The 21,794-nt window shown below is 38.4% G+C and overlaps 7 protein-coding genes across 8 annotated transcripts; 5 read left to right on the forward strand and 2 right to left on the reverse strand.

Moving 5' to 3' along the window:
* Positions 1 to 2,307: 2,307 nt before the first annotated feature.
* On the reverse strand, positions 2,308 to 5,036 carry LOC124200706 (trypsin-like). Of its 2 annotated transcripts, XM_046597012.1 has the most exons (9): positions 4,892 to 5,036; positions 4,718 to 4,790; positions 4,493 to 4,593; positions 4,319 to 4,404; positions 4,060 to 4,189; positions 3,857 to 3,989; positions 3,660 to 3,793; positions 3,380 to 3,587; positions 2,308 to 3,304 (listed from the first exon to the last, which is right to left on the reverse strand). In XM_046597012.1, the coding sequence occupies exons 1-8, from the start codon at positions 4,907 to 4,909 to the stop codon at positions 3,423 to 3,425; spliced, it is 840 nt and encodes a 279-aa protein (XP_046452968.1). In that variant the 5' UTR covers positions 4,910 to 5,036; the 3' UTR covers positions 2,308 to 3,304; positions 3,380 to 3,422. The 2 variants fall into 2 exon arrangements, with proteins under 2 accessions (XP_046452968.1, XP_046452967.1); XM_046597011.1 differs by having other exon boundaries at positions 2,308 to 3,587.
* Positions 5,037 to 5,904: 868 nt separating this feature from the next.
* On the forward strand, positions 5,905 to 12,535 carry LOC124200709. The gene is made up of 9 exons (XM_046597014.1): positions 5,905 to 6,128; positions 6,194 to 7,179; positions 7,249 to 7,461; positions 7,526 to 7,683; positions 11,350 to 11,524; positions 11,602 to 11,768; positions 11,843 to 11,999; positions 12,071 to 12,241; positions 12,316 to 12,535. Exons 2-9 carry the CDS (start codon positions 6,843 to 6,845, stop codon positions 12,468 to 12,470), a joined length of 1,533 nt encoding a protein of 510 aa, XP_046452970.1. The 5' UTR covers positions 5,905 to 6,128; positions 6,194 to 6,842; the 3' UTR covers positions 12,471 to 12,535.
* LOC124200707 (inositol 1,4,5-trisphosphate receptor-like) lies at positions 8,101 to 10,595 on the forward strand. The gene is given in 5 exon segments (XM_046597013.1): positions 8,101 to 8,283; positions 8,440 to 8,843; positions 8,913 to 9,306; positions 9,363 to 10,049; positions 10,119 to 10,595. Coding segments are annotated over 4 exon segments (1,710 nt in total). The 5' UTR covers positions 8,101 to 8,283; positions 8,440 to 8,648; the 3' UTR covers positions 10,553 to 10,595.
* Positions 12,536 to 12,546: 11 nt separating the features above from the next.
* LOC124199673 (vascular endothelial growth factor receptor 2-like) lies at positions 12,547 to 15,264 on the forward strand. The gene is made up of 9 exons (XM_046595590.1): positions 12,547 to 12,699; positions 12,765 to 13,031; positions 13,105 to 13,249; positions 13,313 to 13,540; positions 13,624 to 13,768; positions 13,821 to 13,921; positions 14,014 to 14,126; positions 14,190 to 14,505; positions 14,575 to 15,264. The coding sequence occupies exons 1-8, from the start codon at positions 12,547 to 12,549 to the stop codon at positions 14,325 to 14,327; spliced, it is 1,290 nt and encodes a 429-aa protein (XP_046451546.1). The 3' UTR covers positions 14,328 to 14,505; positions 14,575 to 15,264.
* LOC124199674 (fibroblast growth factor receptor 2-like) lies at positions 14,382 to 14,954 on the forward strand. Its single transcript, XM_046595591.1, has 2 exons — positions 14,382 to 14,505; positions 14,575 to 14,954. Exons 1-2 carry the CDS (start codon positions 14,382 to 14,384, stop codon positions 14,952 to 14,954), a joined length of 504 nt encoding a protein of 167 aa, XP_046451547.1.
* A 548-nt stretch (positions 15,265 to 15,812) lies between the features above and the next one.
* Positions 15,813 to 17,250, reverse strand: LOC124200710 (coatomer subunit zeta-1-like). The gene is made up of 5 exons (XM_046597015.1): positions 16,869 to 17,250; positions 16,534 to 16,779; positions 16,335 to 16,468; positions 16,169 to 16,259; positions 15,813 to 15,969 (listed from the first exon to the last, which is right to left on the reverse strand). The coding sequence occupies exons 1-5, from the start codon at positions 17,058 to 17,060 to the stop codon at positions 15,922 to 15,924; spliced, it is 711 nt and encodes a 236-aa protein (XP_046452971.1). The 5' UTR covers positions 17,061 to 17,250; the 3' UTR covers positions 15,813 to 15,921.
* Positions 17,251 to 19,811: 2,561 nt separating this feature from the next.
* On the forward strand, positions 19,812 to 21,794 carry LOC124200712 (bystin-like). Its single transcript, XM_046597018.1, has 9 exons — positions 19,812 to 19,953; positions 20,011 to 20,124; positions 20,206 to 20,334; positions 20,390 to 20,482; positions 20,555 to 20,696; positions 20,754 to 20,903; positions 20,973 to 21,199; positions 21,264 to 21,472; positions 21,548 to 21,794. Exons 2-9 carry the CDS (start codon positions 20,014 to 20,016, stop codon positions 21,750 to 21,752), a joined length of 1,266 nt encoding a protein of 421 aa, XP_046452974.1. The 5' UTR covers positions 19,812 to 19,953; positions 20,011 to 20,013; the 3' UTR covers positions 21,753 to 21,794.

Raw genomic sequence — 21,794 nt, forward strand, 5'->3', positions numbered from 1 at the left:
TTAAAATTTGAGCTGGTTACCTTTTTTCACAGTGGTTTGCGCGTCAGCCCCGTAAAACTCGAATCTTTTAACGCGTTTTACGGGCACTCCCGCTCATTTTCACACCCTAAACCCTATATTAGAAATGATCAACGCAAAAATATCTACAACCCTTTGTTAATCGTTTTCCAATAGCAGAAAACTTGCCTTGCTAGGGAAGAGCCATGGGCTTTATTTTTATGATTGCAGTCAACCTTTCTATAAAAAAATGTTTCAAAGGTTTGAAAAATAAAAGTAAAGGCAGGACTATTATTAACATGGTTTCATCGGTTGAATAGTATATGAAGGGTGCTGGATCTGCAATCAGCAAATCCTACGAGGATACCAGACCTAATGCCTGATGAAATAGGACAGGCCGAGGACAGGTAGAAATAGGACTACTGGATAGTAGAAATAGGACTGCTCGTTAGGAGAAATAGAACTAGCAATAATCAGTTGCCAAAAGTAGTCCTATTTCGACCAGTCCTAATTTGTCCAGTCCTAAAACGTAGTCCTAATTCTACCAGTCCTATTTCGTTTCAGTCCTATTTCACCGTCTACCAAAGTGAGCGAACTACATTTTGCAAAAAGTGACATTATTAAAGGAACAACGGTTAAGAAAGATTGCCTTGATTTCTTTATCCCCCACAAATATTGGAGATTGAAAGCCAGTGATCTGCGATTAATTAATAAATAACCTTATCTGAAAACATTCAAAAATTTAAAAAAATTAAAAAAATCTGATCCAAATTCTTACTTCATTGGAAAAAAAACAATTTCGGAAAAGAATCTCCCGAGCCCAAATTCCTACCTAATATACTAATTTGATCATATTCATATACATTAAATTCATATATTAGGTAGGAATTTGGGCCAATAGTACAAAGCAATATCAAACGTAATAAATTGTATGAATTTGGGCAAATAAATAATAAAAGCCAGTAAATGGCTCTGACAAGAGTACAAAACAAAACTATGGCTGCAGATCCTCATCAAATCCGGGTTTGAACGGACTTCAATTATACCCTGCGAGTGGTAAACGAGTGGCGCGAGTGGCGCAAAAAACAAGTCTGGCAACGCTTTTCTTTCTTTCTTTATTAATAGCTCCTGTCACAGAAAGACTTTCAAAAATCAAAAATGTCACAAATGACAAAAATGCCAGAAATACCTTTATGGTTAAGTGTAGTGTGTAGAGTAATACCTTAATGTAAAAAAAAGACATCGCCAAAAATCAGGTATTTTTTATATTTTCATTGTGTGTTATACATAGGCACAACAGCCTACGCTAGACCAAAGTTCCCCGGATTTTAACGGGGCGCAGGTTACTCGTAGAAACTTGAAGTAGAAGAAACAATGAATAAAACGAGACGCGCGCAAATAGATTTTCGACGGCTCACCGATTTTTCAAAAGATTTTACTTTTTTAAAAATACTAAATTACATTGAAATTAAACAAAAATTGGAACTTAAGTTAATCTTGCAATTCTATTTAACCCTGTATTTAAAAAATTAATTAATAAAAAGACACCATTTAGCCAAAAGTTAATTTTTAAACACATTTTTTTATGATCCCTTTATTTTTTCTTGGGAAGGTTTTACGCAGAGTAAGAAAACAATGGGATAAATAAAGCTCATTAAACAAATCACTTTTAACCATTTGTTTTGGGTAGACCCCTAAATTTGGCTCAAAATAACTGTAGGGGAGAGTGGGGTGAATGGCTCACTTTTTCTTCTCTTAGCTCCCATTCCCTTATTGTCCAACGTATTTAGATCCACCAAATCTTAAAAGAAAGACAATCCTTCCTGCTTTAAATGGTGATTTTTTCAATTTGATCTAAATAAATTAAGACTAGGTTATTGCCGATTTAAAATAAAAAATTAGCAAACCCGCCCCAGATACGGGGCGGGTTTTGCTCACACTTGCTCACACCGCCGGGGTGTCTCGGCCCCTGTATTTCTTACGGAAAAACCGTTGACTGACAGTAGAAACTCAAAATTTAAAAAAATAACCCAATAATGCAACCCACCAACGGAATATCAATTAAAAAGCTGAAATAATTATGGTAGTTGACTAAAAACACGAATAAATTCGAACATAAAAAATCTTGCTGCTATCATATGCAATTTTATTTAAGCCAAAAAGCCCCGACGCTGTGTGGCCGATGCGCCCCCAACAAATGGGTCTTAGTATATTATTGAATATCTCTTATTTAAACTATTGTAAATATAAAACAAACTAAACAGGCTTAAAGAAGAGATAACGTAGAGTATTTTCCAGATTTTTTTATAATTTTAAAGTAATCGGGAAAGCCGATATTTGATTCGAAAGTCAAAGTAGGACGACCCAATTTTAAGACGAAAAATTTATTTTACCTTTCATTCCTCAACCGTTCGTCGTACTACCATGAAATTTGGTTTTAAAATGCGCATTACTAACATCTACATCTCCTGATTTTTTCAATATTTTATTGCAATTCTAATCCATCAAGAAATCAATTGAGCCAACCGACCCGAACGCCAGATCGCCCCACTCTCCCCTACTATATTAAGCATCACCCAAGCTTGTAACTCAATCTTGTACCTTGTTAGCTGATTACATCAATGGAAACAGTAGTGTGGGATAGGTTACCAGTTTGGCTGCGGTTTTGGGTGCCAAGAATGGAGGCCGTTTTGACTTTTGAGCCTGCACTCATTCTCGACTTCTCTTGTTTTGGTCGGTCAAATTTAACTGACTCTTTCTTTATTTATATTGCATCACAAAGTGTTTGTCGCTTTTGTATTCGAATGACGTCTGACGATCAGTTAACTATACAGATATCCCTGTCGAATATTTTTTCTTGAAAATAATTCATAGCGATTTTGTTTTCCCGTTTAACCGAATTTCGCTAGTGTCAATATTACCGACATATTAACTTTAGGAAAAATTATTAAGATCTGTTGATGTGGCCGATGTTAACGCACCTTTTGGTTTTCTTTATTTTTTTTTTTTTCTTACTCATCACATGCTTTGTAATTAAACCATCAAGCACGAGGCGACATCCATCAGCTGGAATTTCCGCCGAAATGTACAACCGACTATGCAACTAATCGCCGTCTGATTATTTTGGGCAAGCTAAACGTTGGGTAAGGATATATTCGACTTCTTTTGATAATTTTGAAGGAAAACTAAAAAGTATTTTTATGCAATTTCTACAAGTACCCTATTCTCATGTAGACCATAACACATGCCAAATAATTTCCAAAGCTTCTCCAAACAGACCCGAATACCAATAACAAAATTGATTGCCCTCAAATGAAATATAGAATTTTTTTAATAATTTTATAAGAGAAAAATTCTATAATTAATTATATAATGTAATTACTGCAGGGGGCTGGCAAGGGGGCGCTCCGATTTTTTCCTCTGCCTTATCGTGCCATTTTAAAAATGTTAGCCGAGGTTCTCTTGATCCAATCGACGTAATTTGAAACTCGAGTGTACACGCCGGGAAATTTTGAATCAGCGCAGCCATATCCGAAGCTGGTGATGCCCCCTTGAACTCCTCTAACTAGCAAGGGACCACCACTGTCACCCTGTTGGAAAACATATTTATTTTATTAACGCTAAAAGTCATAGTTGGTCCAATCACTTAATAAGACACATACCTGACAGGTGTCTTTACCCGGAGCGGCGGCACAAATCATGTTACTGGTAATTTTCCCGCCGTATTTTTTGTTGCAAGCTGCATTCTCCAAAACCGTGACCGTAGCTTTGAGCAGAGTTTGCGAGATGCGCCCTCCTATGTATACACAAATTTTAATCACAAATCAATTTATAGGCGCATTATGATTTCAAATGGTACCGGAAGATGTTGTACCCCATCCGGCAATAACCGCCGAATTGCCTGCGTAAGTACCGGCCGAGGCTGACGGAAGCTTAACGAACGCGACGTTCTTTATCGGTAGACTTAAAGCCAACAAAGCAATATCGTTATCCTGATTTTGATTACACCCACCTTCGTTTAATAAATGTAGCTTTAATTCTTTTAAGGAGACATGTTATTACGTTCGTTTTGGAATTGTAAGAGCCGTGAACGACGAATTTTCTCACTCTTCGCTTGACGGCATTGGCTCCGCCTCTCAACGATAAGGTGTTGACGGTCACACTGAATTTGGTGGTAGAGGCAGCTGTTTGACTATATATAATGAAAGCATATTGATAAGACCTTATTATGTTACCGGTATGACTTTTAAGTGATCAACTAATTCGTGGGACGATTATATTTTAAAGAAGGTCAATAATTCATGCAGAAGTTTATAAATACCGGCTCAGGCAATGCGCTGCTGTCAAAATAATGGATTCTGAAATCAAAGTTCCTCCGCACAAACCACCATTGAGGCTCAAGGCTGCCTGTCAAAAGATTTTTTTTTTTTAAATAAAATATGATATACATTAATAGAGCCTGAACGCGACTTAATCGCAGTGTACGAGCGTTTACTTGAAATGGAAATTCTCCAGGGGCAGCTGCTGTTCCACCAACTATGTGATCATTTTCATCATCGGAATCACTTTCGCGCAAATGTTTCTCCTTGAACTCAACTGTGGTTAATCGAGCACAAATGCTAATAATTTATACACTACTGCACCATTTTTTAAAAATAAATTGGGTAATTATAGTACTAGAGGAACTTAATTAGAACTGTACAGATAAATTTGTAATTACCATTTTCCAAGCTGTCGACGACTGAAAGCGAATTTGAAAACGCGAAACTGACAAAGAAAAATAGCCCAATTTTCTGCAATAATGAAAAGAGAATAACTAAATTTATCAAACCAAACAATTTTGTCCTTCACTTAATTTAGCCGAGTAAGGTAAAGAATGTTGCTCAAAATTTACTGAGAAAATGAATCGCATTGTGATTTTTTTGCGGGGTGGAATTAAGACCTCGTACAGATATAAGCGACGAGTTGAGAATGATGCTCAACTACAAAAGGCGGTGTAATTTAAACTGATTAGTATTGGTTAAATCGGTTACATATTCACAACGGTATTCAAAATCGATATCAAGTTAAGATAGATCAGACTGCAGTTCGATTTGCAGCCACTGCACCTGCAGTTAGCACAGCTGGGTCCGTATTTGCCTAATTGTATCCGCTTCTAGAAATGCTAATAGAACATGATCATTTTTTTCTATCGTCAATTGCACGCTTCTCTCCTTTTAACGATGACCAGCTGCACTGGTTCCACCGTATCATAACTTATTTGCGCAGACAGTATATAATATATAATTGTTCAAATATTTTCGCCGCTGCTGGTGCTTTAAATGAGATGCTTTAGATTTAAATGCCGTTCATCCATGGAAGGTAGAAATTTACTTACGGCCGAAATCTGTGGAAATCACATTCTGAACAGTTAGGCCAACGCCAGCTGAAGTTCATGTCAGACAACAATAATGTCTTTTTTTTTTATCAACGAAGAATTCAGACCTTAAAATATATCATATAAATAATATAAATAAGAATATACTATAAAATATATGACCTTAAAATATTTCATTAAATTGAAAACACTACTGTTATAAGCGATTTTGGATTTTATTTTTATGAAAAATAGGAGAGGGAATAGAATTGTTGTGCATCGGCACAGGTGATGAAAGAAATCGCGATATGGCAACGGTGGCGGGGGAGGAGAAGAAAACGAGCGGCCAGTCGATCCAGATATTTCAACGAGGCCGGAACATTCCGGCGAATCGAGAGTTTTTTGTGGTTAATTTTGAGTTTAATCGAATCGACTGTAAGGTGCGCGTGTTCCCTTGTACCGTGATTCCGTGTCGAGAATACATATTCTTCGCTGTCTACGGTGTTCGTGATTGATTTTCCTCAGCGGACAGCGGTCCGTCACAAGAATAGAATAGCATAACAGTAGGTCTACTTTTATTTAGAAATTTTCCATTTTGGTGAAATGTGCTGTCGGTCTCTTTTAGATTCTTTACAGAATTTAATCCTCTGTGGGAAATACGGTGAAAATCCACATCCCTATCTAATCTGGGAGATCAACCTAACTTGCAAGTTGCATCCCGTTTCGTTAACTTTTGGGTGCTAACACAACTCAACAGTGTCAGTGTGCAAGTCCAGTAAAACAATACGCGTATTGTAATTTTTTTCTGTCGTTATGTATGTTCAATTTCTCGTTTATCAGCAGGAAATCAAAGAGTAGGAACACCAACAACGAAATAAATAAAAAGATTGCGGTTTCTGCAGGTTCAATTGAATAACCCTCTAACATGGCTGCAGGTTCCAAATTCGTAAAGTAAAATACGAGGCTAAATTCATTATTTTATAGCCTAATTCAAAAAGGCAAAAATAATTACATGAATCACGCAAGAACTTGGCTTTGTTGTGTTTCGAGGACAAATGCTGTTCCGGCGCAGGTAAAATTCTTTCTACCAAATTATGTTCCGTCCTTCGCTTAACCTTTTCAAAGAATAAAACTGGCAGTGTGCGAACGAAAAAAGTACCGTATAGACGAACATTATTTTGATCCATATCTTGCGTAATTGTAAATGCGAGAAAATCTTTTCGGTTGTGACTTGTGAAATCTCACTTGAAAAAATTAAATTTCGCAACCAGTATTCCGTGAAACCAGTGAAGTGAAATAACAGTTGGAATATGAAGTAAAGTGAGAATCAGGACATTTCCAGCTCAGATTTCTTTGTTCAGTTAGCAATTGATTCTTTCTGCCTCTGTGTTATTTCAAGTTAATAAAATATTAAAGTAAATTATAGTCAGGTATATAGTTAAAGTGTGAATCAACAGGTATATAGTCAGTTAGACAACGGCGGTAAAAAATGTCTTCATTTTGGCTTGGAATGGCATTGTGGTCTACGTTGCATCTAGTGAGCGCCGAGAATTTGACAGATTGGAACACTGGCGGTGGCGGATTCAAATGGCGGACCAACTGTGAATTTCCCGGCGATGATATAGGTAAAGTTCCCCTTACGACTGCAACCAGAGAAGAGTGTGGCCGAATTTGCATCGCCAACCCCCAGTGTAGCCATTTTGTGTTTGGTTACCTGGAAAATTGTTACATGAAGAAGGCGCCATCGACGACACCTCGTCAAGATATCGATTATGACAGTATAGCCATTTGTGGGTTCATTCCCTGGAGATTTGAATCTGAATCTGGTATTTATACGCACAAATTATGTTATAAACAGTCACGAGTTGAACTGTAAACATTGACTTCGATGTTAGGAAGGGATGACTGGAAATCTATCAGCAGAAGTGGTGTTCATAACTGCGGTTTCTATGGCAACGACCATTTGATTTTGACCACGGAGTGCCGACAGACCAAAGATTGCTCCTTTTGGTACGAACAGGTTATTCCCACTAATGGTTCAACAGCCTGTAAATTAGAAGACGGAAGTGCTGGATCGTGTTGCCCGGTGCTCCCAAAACCTAAACAAAGTATTTTAAGTTGTTTGCCTGCTATAACTGAATTATTGATGGATTCTTCCTTTCTCTACTTTAGTACAATTTATTAAAATGATTCCTGGTGAGAAGGAGCGAATAATAGATGCGGGAACAACTCTCACGTTAACGTGCGTCTACGCCTTTGATGACGAATATCAAAAGAACAATTTCAATTTTTCGTGGGAAATTCCAGATGAATTAACAAAAAATGCTGAAGTTTCCCGTAGGGATTCTAGTCACAGTCGAAGGAGGCTCAGTTTCGACACGCCACCGCTACGATACAAATCGCTATTCAAACGTACGAAAAAAGGTTGTATTCTTCAACACGAAACGTACGGAAATGTTACGCAAAATGCCTTCACTTTTTATTGACATAGATTGCTCGCAGAAATCTCTTTCAGATAGATGTAATTTCCAGGGGTATCTGTGTTTTTACACAGCGTTTTCCCTGTAAAATCGCAGTCGCCAAAAACGCGCCACTAGCTTTCGATGGCCACCGCTATTCCCGCCAAAGACGCACTAATCTTTATTTTATGCCGCTAGATGCGACACATTGAGGCTCATTTTCCCGGCTTGAAGCGCGTCAACCCAAGAAGCTAGTTTGCAGGCCTACTAGAAGTGAGTTCGGTAGTAGTTTTAACGACTGTCCGGCGGCCTTATACATACATGTAGATCCAAAAAAGCGTCCGGTTTGTTTGTTTACGTTTGAACATGGTTTGAATGTTATTAAACTTAAACTTAAAATAAAAAATAACAATAAAATAAAATAAAACAATTAAAATAATAAAATAACAACAACATATCTTCTAAAGCAAAGTAAGTTTTCCTATGTGTTTAGACAAACAAATTGGTTATTTACACATTTTTTGGTATGCCTCAAGTCCATATAGATATGTAGAATTTCAATTTTTGAGTGTGATCTACAACAATTGACAAACATTTCTTACTGAAATATTTCTTTTTCCTTTTTAGATGCCTGGAGAAGTTCAAATGGAAGACGAAGCTGAGACTTTCACATTCCAGGCCAAGATTGCTCAGCTTATGAGCTTGATTATCAACACCTTCTATAGTCGATCTCAACTCCTCAAATGCCCTAGACAAGATCCGTTATGAATCCCTGACTGACCCAAGCAAGTTGGACAGAGGTAAGGATCTTAAAATCAAGATTGTCCTCAACAAGAATGCTGACTCACTCTCGACATCAACGCATGATGTCCACAAGAGCATCAAACGGTAACGTCACTGTAGGGGAGCGCATGGATCCTTACAGTGACTCGTGGAACAGCTCCAGGTTGGATGATTCGACTACAACGACGTTGAGTAGTGTCAACTCGACGCTGGAGGACTTGGTGAGACAACAACAACAACCCAAATCGGTACAACAAAACTTGAATTCGTGATTTTATTAAAATTCTTAAAAAAATAAATTTTATTCGCCCTTATAGTTAACTACGGCAACTGATTCGGACATGGAGTCCAAGTTTTCGGCCAAGGTTCTGGTAATGCTGCCCGTCTTCCGCTTCCTGCAGTTGCTGTGTGAGAATCACAATCGAGACCTGCAGAACTTTTTGCGGGCCCAGTCCAACAAAAACAGTTACAATTTAGTGTCAGAGACACTCATGTTCATCGACTGCATTTGCGGATCGACGACGGGCGAACTGGGTCTGCTCGGCCTCTACATTAATGAGCACAACGTCACCCTCATCAACCAAACCCTGGAAACATTGACGGAATAGTGCCAAGGACCTTGTCACGAAAACCAAAACTGCATCGCCACTCACGAGTCGAATGGACTGGACATCATCAAGGCTCTTCTTCTTACCGACATCAATCCATTAGGTAACAATTTCCTTTCATTCCATTTGATTCTAATAATTATTGTATCAATTATTTAGGACAACGGAGAATGGATCTTGTTTTGGAGTTGAAAAACAACGCCTCCAAGTTGTTGCTGGCCGTCATGGAGAGTCGTGGCGAAAGCGAGAACGCGGAAAGGATCCTGTACAACATGAATCCTCGCCAATTGGTGGACGTTGCCTGCAAAGCCTATCACCAAAAGTTGGTCGGTGGAGAAGAGGCGGCCAGTCCCAAAGAAGTCGGCCAGAACATTTACATTTTGTGCCACCAATTGGCGCAGCACAACAAAGAATTGGCCGCCCTGATGAAACCGCCGCCAGTGGACGGAGTTAGCGGTGATGCGGCCCTGCAGTGCTACGCCGATCACACGGCGCAAATCGAAATTGTCCGTCACGACCGGACGATGGAGCAGATTGTCTTCCCCATTCCGGAAATGTGTGAGTATTTGACCAACGACACGAAAGTGCGCGTCTTCCACACGGCGGAGCGCGACGACCAGGGATCGAAAGTGGCCGCCTTCTTCGAAGGAGTCGACGACATGTTTGACGAGATGAAATGGCAGAAGAAATTGCGCGGACAGCCGTTCCTCTTTTGGGTCAGCTCGCACATGTCCATCTGGAGTCAAATCCTCTTCAATTTGGCCGTCATTATCAACTTGATTGTCGCCTTCTTTTACCCGTTTGACACTGACGGACCGACTCCTGATCCTGGCACTCACCTCTCAGGTCTGCCCAACTTGGAATAGTAACTCCCATTTCCATCTTTTCAACGATCTTTTCCATTTATTAATTCAGGTCTCATCTGGGCCGTCATGCTCCTATCCGCCGCTGTGGCCATCACGTTAGCCAAACCGTCGGGTATCAGGACTCTCGTCATGACAGTCATCCTCCGGCTTATTTGCTCAGCCGGCCCTCAACCCACACTGATGCTCCTTGGCACCGCCGCGGTAGTGTTGAAGGGCGTCCATCTGCTGAGCATCATGGGCAACGCCGGGACATTCCAGCGGAGCGTCAGACAAATCTGCACGGACACGGAGATTGTCTACCACGTCGTTTACCTCATCTTTTGCTTCCTCGGACTCAGCACCCATCCGTTCTTCTTCTCCGTCCTTTTGTTTGACGTCGTCTACCGCAACACAAACTCAGTTTCTCTCAATTGTTCTTATTTCAGCGTTTTTGTGAACTGGAATGAGAGTATTCATATGATAAAACTAGTCTTATTGTCTTAAAATCATGGCTTTACTACCCTCATTCTTGGCATTGTATAACTACGTGTTACGAGTTGGGATTCAATACAACCAATCGCGGTTTGCTATATAAAAACCTTTGTTCGATTTCTCTCCATACCCCTGCTTGTGACAGCTATCCAACGACACCGAGTTTCGAATAGAAAAGCGGTACATAGAGCTTAACATTTCGGTCATGAGAAATGATTTTAGAAAAATGATGACGAATGGAATTGGTTATCCGTGGAGGATAATCCGCTGAGTAGATCCGCGGAGTTGGTTGCATAAATTTACTTAGAATGCTTCGTAAGAAATTCACTAGGCTACTCAACTAAGTTGATCCATAAATCACACTTCGCTAATCTATAAGTGAGTTGAAGAAAATTCTGCCCTCTCTTCATTATAAAACAAAATTTGTTGCCTAGATAGTCCGGCTTTAAAGTTGCATTCAATGTCTTCAATTCCAACATGATAGGGATCCAAATGATACAAGTTGTGAAAATGGTCAAAAGGTAACCGAAAAAAAAATAGTTAGGCGTGCTCCTGGATTACAGTTACACCCCAAAATGATGTTTATAATAAGCGCCGAGCAATCACCCTACATTGCGCGAAAAAATACTTAACCTATATATAACCTTTCTCCGAACCCCAAAAAATTTATTATGCACACTCCCTCATTTAAGTTAAACCCCAAAAGTCCCGGAGGGAAACTGGCGACGCTAGGCGCGAGGCACAATATAGATTTGCATTTTGAATCTGTCAGTTCAATTTAAAATATTTTCTCTCATTTAATAAAATAGTTCAGCGACTTGGACAAACGCCTTCGCAAAACTTTTCGAAGGAATGAGACTCACATGACATCAACGTTGTCTCTGGCAAACGTAAGAGCCAGAGACACTGGAAACTTTGGTTGCAAGGGCGTCCCGTTCGGATTTTCTAATAAATTTACTGTCAATCAATACGTCTATGTTTTCAGTTCGTTCGTTTTTTTTAAATTATCAAACAAATAACCAATATGACGGACTAATATTCTCCAAATTAATTTTTTTTAGATGATACGGAACTTGTAATAGTCGAGGGTAACAAATATTACATACATATTCCACACGGTGAAACCAACTACCCGATCATGTGCAGACCAAATCATCCAAAAGTAAATGTTTCTCTTATACACAGACATCAATACACAGCAAGAGGTCAAAACTGGCTGGAACCCAAAGTGAGAACATTTTTTAATTCATTCTGAAAACTATTGAAAATCAATTTATATTTGGTTTAATTTTATTCAATCAGAGCGATTTGCTATCAGATCCGAATTCAAATTGGTCTTACGAACAAAGAAAAGGCCTTAAACTCAAGAAAGCGAAGATTGACGACAATGGCATTTTAAATTGCATTGGGACCTATGCAAATAAGACGACTACCACTGCTTCCTTTTTATATATTACTGGTAGTAGTGTTTTTCGGTTATTGGTTTAAGTGGTACGATATTATTAATTTTACAAAATAAAAATTAAATAGGAATGGAACTGACCAGGGTTGATGGCGAAGGTGATCCTTTTGAAGGGAGTAACGTTACTTTAAGCTGCCGGACTTACAAATATACCAAGTTCTCTACTCCACCAAAGTGGTCATACCGAATTAACGGAAAACAGCAGATTCATTTAATTGATGAAAACAATCCACCTGAAGGTCTGAAGCTTCCTTCAATTGAAGCCATTGATTCTTTTAATTAGGTTTAATTAAATATTCATTTTAAATTTTAGGCGTTAAAATTATAGAGGACAAATTTGACTATGGTGGTAAAACCCTTTACGAAAATCAACTTCACATTTTCGACATCAGTCCAAATGCCTATAGCTTTCAATGCCAAGGAAGTGGTTTCACTGAAAATATTTCATTTCGCGCTATTCGTATGTGATTTATCATTCTATTGTTATTTCGGAGATTATTGTTTCAGAAACTTTTTTAATTTTATAGAATAGTTTTCGTGAGTGATGAGAATAAATACATTTTGGCTCTGTCAATTTTCAGAAATCAATGGTGACTCATCACAGCTTAAATTTGTTCAAATAGAGAAAGATATCGCTCAAAACTTGACTTGCTTCAATAATAAAGGATCTCAGAATGCTCGCATCGAATGGTTTCAGGTGAATTATATTTAATTCAGAATTAATTCGTTTCCAGAAATCATTCACCAACGTTTCATTTATAGAATGGGAAAGAATATTCCGGACAAGTCTACTCCGACGGCAACTCTTCAATCTTACCGCTTCAAGGAAAAATGGGGGAAAAAGGAAGCTACACTTGCCAATGGAAAAACAACTTTCTAGGTCAAACGAATTACAGGAATTTCACTGTCTCCTACCCTAACGAAATTCCGGTAAATGACAAGACCGTCGTCACCGCCGTTTCTTCAACATTTTCTGTCCTACTTTTGATCCTAATTGCCTACGGTGGAGTCAAATTTTATCGGGACAAGGTGCGAATTTATTATTTAACAAGTAAGATTTTTCGGGAAACTAACCGACGTTCTTTCTTATGTCAACCAAAAGAAACGACGAGTTTCACAAGTCGCGCTACTTAAATTTTTGAATGGAAATCCGAAACAAATTAATAACCAGTCACCAGTAGAAGAACAGGTAGAGTTTCTACCTTATGATAGACGCTGGGAATTTCCAAGAAATCGCCTGAAACTGGGTATGTTTTGTTTTCCAGTTTCTTTTTTCAAAACGGAATAATGGCTCCATTATAAATATTAAGGAATACAGCTTGGAGTTGGTTGCTTTGGTCGTGTAGTCAAAGCGGAAGCGGTGGGAATCAAAGACTCCGAACAAACTGTCAAAACGGTGGCCGTCAAAATGGTTCGGTCGGAAGCAAACTTCGCCGCAATGGAAGCTCTCATCAGTGAACTGAAAATCCTCGTCTATTTGGGATCGCACCTCAACGTCGTCAATCTTCTGGGAGCCTGCACCAAACAAATACACAAAGGTAATATATAGATAATTAGAGATATTAGAAACATGTCATTGTTTTTTTTCTTACAAATATATATATTTTTTTCGTTTTTATAGGAGAACTGTTGGTGATCGTTGAATATTGTCGGTTTGGCAATTTGCAAACGTTTTTGATTAACCACAGGAACAATTTTAATAATTTTGTGGACGAGTTTGGGAACCTGAAAATGGAAGACGAAACGGAAAGGAACAATTTCACCAGGTAAAGAAGTTTCTTCAATGTGATGGAATCAATTTAAATGAGAATATTACAGGACAAAAGGGGAAGAACACCCATCGCAAGTCGAAACTAGAACTTTGCAAGTTTGTGATACTTCTGGTATGAATTCACTCACTGAAAATTTGGCCGCTTCAAGTAAAATCACATCAAAAAATAATTTTAAATAATTAAAATCAAATTCAAATGACGCCGGAATAAATAAATAAATCCACCTGTCTCTCTGGCAGATTCCAACCTACAAGATCGAGATGGAAATTTAGATCAGCCGATTTCAACAACAGATCTCATTTCTTGGTCTTTTCAAATAGCTCGAGGGATGGATTACCTGGTTAGCAAAAAGGTAAGAGTCTTATTAAATAAATATCTATATGGTCATGACTAGTCGCCTTACTACGGAAATTAGGTTCTCCATGGCGATCTGGCCGCCCGCAATATTCTGCTCGCCGACGATGGAGTTGCAAAAGTGGCCGACTTTGGCATGGCTAAAAAAATGTATTACGAAGACAATTACGAAAAAAAAGGACAAGTAATTGAAATTTAAACTTATTATCTCCATGATTCCTTCCAATAATATTTTGTTGAATGTTAGGGGTTGATGCCGGTCAAGTGGATGGCGATTGAATATTTGATTGATCGCATCTTCTCCAGCCAATCCGACGTGTGGTCGTACGGAGTTCTTCTCTGGGAACTCTTTTCTTTAGGCCAAGTTCCCTACCCAGGTTCGAATTTATGTTTCCCTAATTTATAATTAACCGTAGGTTATTCCGAATATATTTCTGTTAATTTAGGTATGGACGTTGGTCACATACTCATGAAAGAAATTCTGAAAGGATATCGGATGGACAAACCGGAACTGGCGCCCAACTTCTTCGGTGAAATGATGGCCGATTGCTGGAAATCGGATCCGAAAGAGAGACCCACTTTCAGTCAAATGGAGGAGATTATCTGCAGTCACATGGAGTCGTCTGTCAGCTCAGACTATTTGAATATGAACGCGTTGTATGTAAAACTCAACGAAGATAAGGAAAACGCAACGCCAAAGGATCATTTTGGATTGGCAAAGTTGTTGGTAGAAAAATCAGGAGCTCAATCCAAGAGGGACACGACCGCTCGATATTCATTTTTACCTATGCTGTTCTCAAAAAAAGATGCTGATTCCGATCTTTAGCCAAACACTGATCAATCTGCTATCAATAATCGATTAACTAGGCACAGAGCAATCCACTTTAATATGAAGTTATTGCGTTATCATTTGATTTCTATTTTTGTCGAATTTTACCGCCTTTTCCTTTCTTTGTGGCTATTTGAATATGATCGCGCTGTATGTTATAAACTCAACGAAGATAAGGGAAACGCAAGGCTAAAGGATCATTTTGGATTGTCGAACTTCGAAGTTGTTGGTAGAAAATTCTGGAACTCGACCAAAAAAAAACAAAAAAAAAAAAACACAACGATTCGTTACCGATCCTTTTCAATTGGGTCGATTAAATCACCGCTTATCGCTGATAGATCAACGGAGCGAAAAACTGATGCGCTCTGTCCAAGCCTGGAATTCAATATCGTTATAAAGACACGACGAGTGAAACGTTTTTTTTTTTTTTTTTTTTTTTACCTTTTAATCGACGAAAGATTGACGTTATCAATAACTTCGAAATGAACTGGCAAACTTTAGTTGGTGTAATGCTGTACTTAAGCTGTACTGTAAGAGAATAACGTTCTATCCGAATTAAAACCAAGAACATTTCACCTAAATTACAGTGCAACCTGAAAAATATTGGAAATTCACATCTCTGTTGTGATAGAAACAAATTTCTTTTGTGCTTTCATTCGTTTGTAAACCCGAAGTAAATGTCAGAAAAAGGCAAACTATTCTTTGATGAATGAAAACAATCTTTTAAAGATCGCTGTAAAATACCAAGCACACCATCAGGTTATATAATGCGTGTTACAAGTTACAAAAAATTTAATTTCTAATACGGTGGATTGATTTTAATTATTTATCTGCTATTTTGATAAAGATGGCATCAACAGAACAGATTTGTATTTTTTTTATAGAACAACTTGGAAAAGGAGAAAAATAATGATAAGGATGATTCAACGACCGGAATTTATTGTGGTTGAAATAGTTTAGATCCTTATTTCAGAAGAGACCATTTTAGCTGCTCCTTTGCCGATTGAAGCACCTAAAAAATCAGACGGAAATAATTAAAGAATTTATTGATCTTCTCCCTTAATTATAGTAATTTTTAAAATGTATATTGTTTAGTTTAGAAGTAGCTGCTGGAAAATGAAAATTTCAAACTAATTTCAATTTTAAATTTAATTAAATTGAAAAAAACCTTATTTAAATATCTGATTAAGTAGTTAAGTTATCAAACATACCTGGGCCACTGTCTGCTCCCCAATTGGAATGTCATCATTCCGAAGAGCTACTCTGTATGATATAGCAGTGGGATCTGATTCCAGAATAATCCTGCAACACAATAGTAAACTGGTAATAGTATCTTGATAAACTTGTCATGATTACATGTTTGAATGGAAACCATACCCAGAATCACATATTTCATCCAAAGCAAGCATAACCACATCAAGATTTTCCATTAGAGAACGCTTTTCCACATTCTTTCTAAGTATTTGGCTGATGGAATCATACAAGCAGTTTAAAACACTAACCAAGATCAACTAAATAAGGGGAAAAAAATTCCAATTTACTAATATTTTGTGAACAACTTGTGAGCATCTTTTACCTCATTTTCATGGCTACTTCCCATGACATAAAAATAAAGATCCACATTGCTTTTGTAGACACAAGTCATGTTTTCTAGCATAATGATTTCCGTGTTAGCTCGGTGTGTTTTGTTGAATAGGTTTTTTTCAAAAACCTTCTGTTCTTTTGCAGTGGGTAATGTGTTTGGGTCATAGTACTTTGCAAGAATACGTTTACCATCATTGTCAAGGATTGCAATTCCTTTAATTACATACAGAGAAGGTTCCTAAAGAAATTTTATAAAAATGTATCATTTTGTTGTTGGTCTGACACAGCTGATTAAAGAAAATGTAGTACTAGAAGTAGCTATATTACCAGGACATGGTTATCCATTTCTTTATACAATATGCAATACACCACAACACAAGAGCTAAGAGAAATAAGATGAACCGTTGTACAGACGGGTGAATGAAAATGTTCCGTTCGAGATGTTGATGAGTTGTTCTTACTTGACAACCGGTAGTCCTGTATGCTACGTTGGCAGTTTCTTTCGCGTAGTATCGCCATGGAGTACTTCAACTAGAGTACGATTCTTATGTCGGTAAGAAAATTATATTAACCATTAAAAAAATTAACTTATAAATTTTATAAATTTCCTATACTGATCACAAACCATTAACGAGATAAATCTATTTTTGTTTTAAAAGATACGGGAAAAAGCAAAAGGGCCAGTCGTTAGCGCCATCTAGGAACTGCTTGTTGAGTATAAAAGATAAACAAACTGGACAGTGCGGCAACGCAGGATAGCCAGGAAAGAAGAGAGGGGGAGAAGGACCTACCCAGACAAAGGAATAAGAGAGGGGGACTCAGTGCTGTTGACGATTGTGGCTAGGCGAGTAGCAATACAAAGCGTTCTTTGCAGCAAACAGGTTCACGTGTTAATTTCTATATCAACAGGTTATGGGCCCAGCTGTACGCACAGCTAACAGCTACTCTGTCTGAACAATTATTTTTTTTGTGTGTGTCCCCGGCTAACTGTTCCCAAGAAATTAGAAATTCTTTTCTGGAGTGATGGAGAAAGATGGCCGCCGCCATGTTGTATGGTGTCTGAATGGGAAAAACTACGCGTCTTGGAAATTTGGAATGAAGCTGGCGTTACAAAGTGTTGAGCTTTGGGAAGTCGTGAACGGGACTCAACGGCAACCTGCTGAAGTAAGTTTATTGATGATTTATTGTTTTCTTTATGTGTGTGATCCGTGCCTGACAACAACGCGATATGAGATGCCTATCTGTGGCGTGGTACCAACTATTAAATTGACAAACTTAGATCCCGGCGTGAGTGCTTAATCTCTGCCACTTGATTTTGTTTTTTGTGTGTTTGTGTTTGCTGGACATTTCTCTTTTTTTGTGTTTCTTTCTCAATCTGTTTGGTCACTCTGGCTAAATTCCATCATATGATGGTGGACAAGTGTGTGCTAGAGTTGCAAGCATCTAGGAGACAGCTGAGTGTTTTTCCACATCGAGATGATGTGAGGGAGATTCCACATTGAGATAATGTGAGAGGTATTCCACATCGAGATGATGTGAGGGAGATTCCACATTGAGATAATGTGAGAGGTATTCCACATCGAGATGATGTGAGGGAGATTCCACATTGAGATAATGTGAGGCTGCCATGGATATCACAAACCTAACCATCTTCTCGTTTTGTTACCACAATCAGAGACGCAATGCTGACCAGGTGATTGAAAATGCAGCTGATATAACCAACTGGAACAAGAGAAATACCACGGCAATGCAGAACATATTTGGCGCCATCAAAGAAGACCAATCAAGGATCCTGATGTCTTGTAGCACAGCCCAAGAGATGTGGATGAAATTGGAGACTGAGTATGAAGAAGATGCCGCAGACAATGCACCTCTATTGTGGACAAAGTTCTATGGATGCACATTTCGACCAAGCCAAAGTGTATCAAGCTTCCTGACTGAGTTGGAACAGATAGCATTCCGTCTGAAGAGCCTCAACATAGCTATTGATGATAATCAAATAATGGCAAAGATACTCATGTCGCTTCCTCCAGAGTTCCGTGTTTTTGCCTTTGCATGGGACAGCACGCCTGTTGCAGAGAAAACTCTCAAGAAACTGACTACTCGCCTTATAGCATTGGACAAGAGCCTGCGCAACGACGAAGAAGCAAAATCGACATCTGATACTGCCTATCTCAGTAAGCCGAACAGAGATGAATCACAGCACAAAGAGCAAGCACTTCCTGCCCAGTACGGTCAGAACAAAGGAAAAAGCCACCCTTCCAGTCAACATGCTGGTATACCGAGAACATGCTGGGAGTGCAACTCCACTACGCATGTTAGAGCTCAATGCCGTCAATACAAACGCCGGCGTGAGAGAGAAGGAGAAGAAGCGGACAGAAAAAGGAAGCGTTACGATCGACATGACAGAAGAGATGATAAACTATGTAAGCTCCCAGGAGCAACTGGCCGATGCACTCACGAAACCCCTGGCTGCTCCACGCTTCAAGTATCTCCGTGACAAGATTGGCGTTCGGGGTGTAGGGGAGGTGTAACTGAAGAGTTAAAGGAGGCTGATATTTCTTTTCTTATTATTTGTCTTGTGACACTGAACCTAGTATTTATGTCTGATTCAAATATGCTGTGTATTCTGTGCTCATGTTTATTTTTGGGGGTCCAGTTTGAGGGGAGGTGTTGAGTATAAAAGATAAACAAACTGGACAGTGCGGCAACGCAGGATAGCCAGGAAAGAAGAGAGGGGGAGAAGGACCTACCCAGACAAAGGAATAAGAGAGGGGGACTCAGTGCTGTTGACGATTGTGGCTAGGCGAGTAGCAATACAAAGCGTTCTTTGCAGCAAACAGGTTCACGTGTTAATTTCTATATCAACACTGCTAACATAAAGCTATAGTAGCAATATGGTTGTTACACATAAGCTACATAGAATATTACATAGTATACGTGGCTTATAAAAGAGAGGTAGGACCGTAGGAGTAAAAATTATTTTGAATTTTGAGATTCTGTTATAAACGGCGTGTACGTCGCGTTGATTCCTAAATAAGTTATACTTTTTCTCCGTAACTAATTCAATACTTTTTCTCCGTTTTTTGCGCAAGGTAAACTCAGGAGTAACGAAAAAAAGTAAAACCCTTCCGATTCAGAAGAATCCTTAAGCTAAAATAATATATTTAATAATTAAAAAATATAAAGATTGGCTGGAACTGGGAGATGGTCTATTCTATCTTTTAATTTTTTCTCTGAATTTAAATAGCTACAGAGAATTCCTCATAGGGGTGCTGCTTGCGACACGACACAGGGGGCGATGTCACATCTTCAAAAAATTCGGGCCGCCTACATTCTAGGTTACTGTACACACAATTTACATCCCCACGTGTTGTCTAAACATTTGTGAGGTTACCGCTCATAGATACTAGTAAGTAGTAACTAGTAATTTCATTGCAATCCAAGTCTTTACGTGTGTTATCAATAGAAAATGGGTAAAGCAAAGAGACTGAAAGTTTCAAAGACAGGAACTGGAAGAACTGAAGGTCTTGACAAACAGATTTCAAAAGAAGAAATTGCCTCAAGTAAAGGGCGAGTCAAGGTAAGTTTAATTGAAATATTTTTATTGCTTCAAGAGACTTCTGTGAATTAATAGGTGTATCTATTTTGGTTGTTTCAATAGGTCAGAGGGAGAACTGATGCAGATGATGAGTTTGTTGATGATAAACTCTCAGCAAGGATTTTGAAACAAGCCCATCAACAACAACAAGAACTTGAAGAAGAAATTGAAGGAACTGGCTCTTCGTTTAAAGTAAGCTCTACGTTGCTCAAAGTTTTATTAACTTGGTTAATTTTATGTTTACTAGGCAAGAGCCACTTCCTTAGGAGCAGATTTAGATGGAGATGGAAACAGTGAAGAATCAGACTTTGAAAAGGATTCACAATTTGAGGAAGATGTGGTAAGGTTAACTGCTTATTAATCATATCAAGATGATGGTTAAGATACTGATGGTTGACTGTATTCTCTATAGCAAGTTGATGAAGAGGATGAAAAAGCCCTGGCATTGTTTATGAATCCCAACCCAGCACCAAGGAGAACTCTGGCAGACATAATTTTAGAAAAAATAACAGAAAAACAGACAGAGATCCAGAGTCAATTTTCTGAAATTGAAAGTAAGTTGCAAATTTATTTGATTTAAATGGACTAGAAATAACTTGATAACATTTAAGGCGTCAAGTTTCAAGATGTGGATCCTCGAGTTAAATCGTTGTACCTGGGTGTGGCATCAGTTTTACATCGCTATCGAAGTGGAAAATTACCCAAAGCTTTCAAACTGATTCCTTCATTGCAAAATTGGGAGCAAATTTTGTATATTACTGGTAATAAGATTTTCTGTTTGGTATAATTGCAATTAAACTTAAAAACTGATTTGTATGTTCTGCTTTTAGATCCGGAGAAATGGAGTGCCGCCGCCATGTATGCTGCTACACGAATATTCACATCCAACTTGACAGAAAAAATGGCCCAGCGGTTTTTTAACTTGGTTCTTCTGCCACGTGTTCGTGATGATATTGCCGAGTTCAAAAAACTTAATTTTCATCTTTATCAAGCCTTACGTAAAGCCCTCTTTAAACCTGGCGCGTTTTTTAAGGGATTTCTTCTTCCGATCTGCGAGGTTGTGTTAGATTGTTTTTCATATTTTCAAATTGTTTCATATACATTTTCATATTTAATTGCAGAGTGGGACTTGCACTTTAAGAGAAGCCATAATTATTGGTTCCGTCATTGCTCGCTGTTCCATTCCCGTTCTACACTCTGCTGCAGCGATCTTGAAACTTGCTGAAATGAATTATAGTGGATCGAACTCGATATTTTTGAGAATATTCTTCGACAAAAAATACGCTTTGCCGTATCGTGTGGTTGACGCAGCTGTTCATCATTTCGTAAAGTAATATATTTACACTTTTTATGAAATACTGGATTGTAACTCTTGTTAATTAATCTTTCCTTTGTTTGCATGTAGATTTCAGCTGGATACAAGGGAAATGCCTGTTTTGTGGCATCAATCACTTCTAACCTTCAGTCAACGATACAAGGCTGATCTTAGTAGTGAACAAAAAGAAGCGTTGCTTCAAGTGATTTCCGTTCACAAACATCATACATTAACACCAGAAATCCGTCGTGAATTGTTACACTCCTCTTGCAGAGATGAAGAAATGATAGATTAAAATGAAAGATACTGTGAATAATAAACTCGGCGTCTGAATTCA

Source organism: Daphnia pulex, chromosome 8 (assembly GCF_021134715.1).
Source record: "Daphnia pulex isolate KAP4 chromosome 8, ASM2113471v1".
NCBI classification, from domain to species: domain Eukaryota; kingdom Metazoa; phylum Arthropoda; class Branchiopoda; order Diplostraca; family Daphniidae; genus Daphnia; species Daphnia pulex.